Source organism: Microtus pennsylvanicus, chromosome 5 (assembly GCF_037038515.1).
Source record: "Microtus pennsylvanicus isolate mMicPen1 chromosome 5, mMicPen1.hap1, whole genome shotgun sequence".
Taxonomy (NCBI): domain Eukaryota; kingdom Metazoa; phylum Chordata; class Mammalia; order Rodentia; family Cricetidae; genus Microtus; species Microtus pennsylvanicus.
The window spans coordinates 44,933,836-44,937,452 of record NC_134583.1 but is presented as its reverse complement, the minus strand read 5'-3'; the positions used below and the strand labels follow the sequence as shown (position 1 = coordinate 44,937,452).

The 3,617-nt window shown below is 40.3% G+C and overlaps 1 protein-coding gene across 1 annotated transcript; it reads right to left on the bottom strand.

Moving 5' to 3' along the window:
- Window positions 1–1,409: 1,409 nt before the first annotated feature.
- LOC142850813 (olfactory receptor 52A5-like) lies at window positions 1,410–2,303 on the bottom strand. Its single transcript, XM_075974719.1, has one exon. It carries the CDS (start codon window positions 2,301–2,303, stop codon window positions 1,410–1,412), a length of 894 nt encoding a protein of 297 aa, XP_075830834.1.
- Between the last annotated feature and the right edge of the window lie 1,314 nt (window positions 2,304–3,617).

Here is a 3,617-nt window from a genome sequence, read left to right as displayed (position 1 = left end):
TATATCTTAATTAAGGGAGCCATTTGAGGGTTGGCAAGAGACTGGACTCTAGAGGGGTTCCCAGAGGTCCAAGGAGATGTCCCCAGCTTGTTCCTTGAGCAGCTGAGGCGAGGGCGCCTGAACTGGCCCTATACTATAGCTACTCTGATGAATATCCTGCATATCACCATAGAACCTTCATCTGGCGATGGATGGAGATAGAGACAGAAACCCACACTGGAGCACTGGACTGAGCTCCCAAGGTTCAAATCAAGAGCAGAAGGAGGGAGAACAGGAGCAAGAAAGTCAGGGCCAGGAGGGGTGCTCCCATTCACTGTGATGGTGGGGTCGATCTAATGGGAACTCACCAAGGCCAGTTGGACTGGGACTGATGGAGCATGTGATCAAACCGGAATCTCTGAACGTGGCTGACATGGAGGGCTGACTGAGAAGCCAAGGACAATGGCACTGGGTTTTGATTCTACTCCATGTACTGGCTTTATGGGAACCTAGTCTGTTGGGATCCTCACCTTCCTAGACCTGGATGGAGGGGGGAGGACATTGGATTTTCCACAGGGCAGGGAACCCTGACTGCTCTTTGGACTGGAGAGGAAGAGGAAGGGGCAATGGGGGAGGGAGAGGGAAATGGGAGAAGGGGAGGAGGTGAAAATTTGTAATAATAATAATAATAAATTAAAAAAATAAAATGTTACCAGGTAGAGTTACTTTTTGAAAAGCGTTCACTATAAAGAGTTTATTCATAAATATCTTTTGCAATAAATTAACACTAAATGTGTTTAACATCATGTTTCAATTATAATCATAACAGAGATATAATTAATTAAGGAGCATTCAGGTTCTTTATTTTTAAGTTGTGAAAGAAGCCTTAAACTAAAGCTTAGTACCTGTTCACAGGGAACGCTTGGAAACAAAGGTTAAGTACTTGCTGCTCAAACATAAATCTAACCCCCAGACTCTATATACAAAGCTGGCTATGATGGCATGTGCTTTAGTTCAAGGGCTGAAATGATGGATGAAGACTACTGGGATCCTTGGGTTCTCTTCCCTTCCAGAGCACTCTAATTGTGAACTCCAGAGCATCAAAAGCCACTCTCAAACAATACAATGCAACAACAACAAAAAGCCAAGGAAACAAGGTGGACTGTATCTTGACCTCTTGCTTTCACATGCACATGTACACACACACACACACACACACACACACACACACACACACACACATACACACACACATATATATGCACAAACACACACACACACAGAGAAGGGGGGAGAGAGAGATCGTACAAACAAAATCTAAGGGTTTTGAATGAGATTTGCTATTTGAAACAAAAGTAAATAAACTAAAAATCAAGAAGGGTAATTACAACAGAAAATTCTGGACACTCGATCTCGAATCTGTTTGGTCTTCACCCCATAAACAATAGGATTGAGCAAAAAGGTGGGACAAGTAGGTAAAGGTTAGACAGGAGAATGTGAATGTAAGATGGAATGTGGAAGCCAAACCTATGTGTAAAGAAGGAGAAGAAGGCCAGGAGATAAAACTCCAAGAAGACACAAATGTGGGCAATGCACGTGTTAAAGGCTTTGAGTCTTGCTTCGTTTTGAGGCAGCTTGAAGACAGTTATAAATATTCTAATGTAGGAGAGTGTTATAAAAATTATGTCCAGTCCAAGTACACAGAAAGCCACAAAAAGACCATAGATCTTGTTGACCTGAACATCTTCTACTGCCAGCTTGACAATCGCCATGTGCTCACAGTATGAATGGGATACTACTGTGGTCCAGTAAAAATTCAACCTGCATTTGATGAGAATGAGACATGGAGCTACAAAAAGGGCAGCTCTGAGTGTGACTCCTACTCCTATTTGAGTGAGGAGTCGCTGGGTAAAAATCGATGCATGTCTTAGAGGATCACAGATTGCCACATATCGGTCCATTGCCATAGCAAACAAAATGCCTGACTCAGTACACTGGAATGTGTGAATCAGCCACATCTGCAAGAGGGAGGCGTCAAAGTGTATGTTTGGAAGGTGAAACCAGAATATTCCTAGCATTTTGGGTAAGATGCAAGTACTGAGAGCAATGTCTGTTGCTCCAAGCATTGCTAGGAAGAGGTACATGGGTTCATGGAGGCTTCGCTCAACTTTGATGACAACTAGGAGCAGAAAATTCCCCAAAAGAGCAATGATGTACATGCCACAGAAAGGAATCCCAACCCAGAACTGCACCGGCTCCAAGCCAGGAATCCCAATCAGAGTCAGCATTGAGGGCCTGAAGATGGAGCTATTGAAATGGGGCATGCTGCCTTAGGGTCTGCGGGCACACGGCTTCTCAATTAGACCATTAGCACTTGTTCGGAACATTTCTTCTACTTTCAGTTAAATTCATACAGAGACTGAGTGAATTTCACATGGCGGTTTTCAGATAACGACTTTTACTGAGGAGATCCATTCATGTACACCCAAGAGGTCTACATATCTTTTCTAAGTGTGAATGATTTATTTCAGAGTCCAGTTTTCGGTTCACCTCTCTCACTTTCTTCTCTTTCCATGTCCGTCTCATCACAAACATACATAATAGACATGCACACACTCCAAATTATAGCCGGGCGATGGTGGCGCACGCCTTTAATCCCAGCACTCGGGAGGCAGAGGCAGGCGGATCTCTGTGAGTTCGAGACCAGCCTGGTCTACAGAGCTAGTTCCAGGACAGGTTCCAAAGCCATAGAGAAACCCTGTCTCGAAAAACCAAAACAAACAAACAAACAAACAAACAAACAAATACCTTATTAGGTATATTCTAGAAAGAAGAAGACATATTCCTAAATATTTATGAAAAATATTCACATGAAAGTGAGGGTTGGTTTTCTGTGAAATATCTTATCTGCTTTTTAAATATTAAATATCTTCTTTGTTATATCCTTGTCAAGAAGTATTTATCCTCTTATTAGAGAAATCATAGAAGGGCAATGATATATGTTTACTGTTTCAGTAAGTGCTGAATGAAGAATAAATTATGAAGAAGCTTGCTATATTATAATATTTCATGACATGGATATTTGTTTATTTCATTTCCCCCTCTCTTAAAGTCCTTTTTCCCCCTACCCTGGTCATTTTACTTTAGTATATAATGCTGAATGAGATGTGCTTATTTGTTTAAAAATATTATTTCATATGTTACCCATTATTGTGATTATTATGTTTAGCATGGAATCTAATATTATTTGTTTCAATATAGTGAGGTAAACTGTCTTCAAATTTCAATCTAGCTCAATTTGGAGATGCACATAGGGTAATTTTTTCTTGGATGAAATGATATCTGCATGGAGGAAAGGGAAGGGAGGCATGTAAGGGAAACTCAATCTCACAATGAACAGAAAGCTACCATATAGAGATAACGTTAACATTACTGGCTCATTATTTCAATATAGAGATAATATTAACATTACTGGCTCTTGACTTCAATCATTCTTATATACTTTTAGTCTTTGCGGGAATTTATCTTTTAATACTACATGGTATTTAAAATAAACATATATTTATACTTTCACATATTTTTCTTGTGTTTTACCCAACATAATTGTTTCTTGCTTAACTCCAAGGTCAAACATTTTC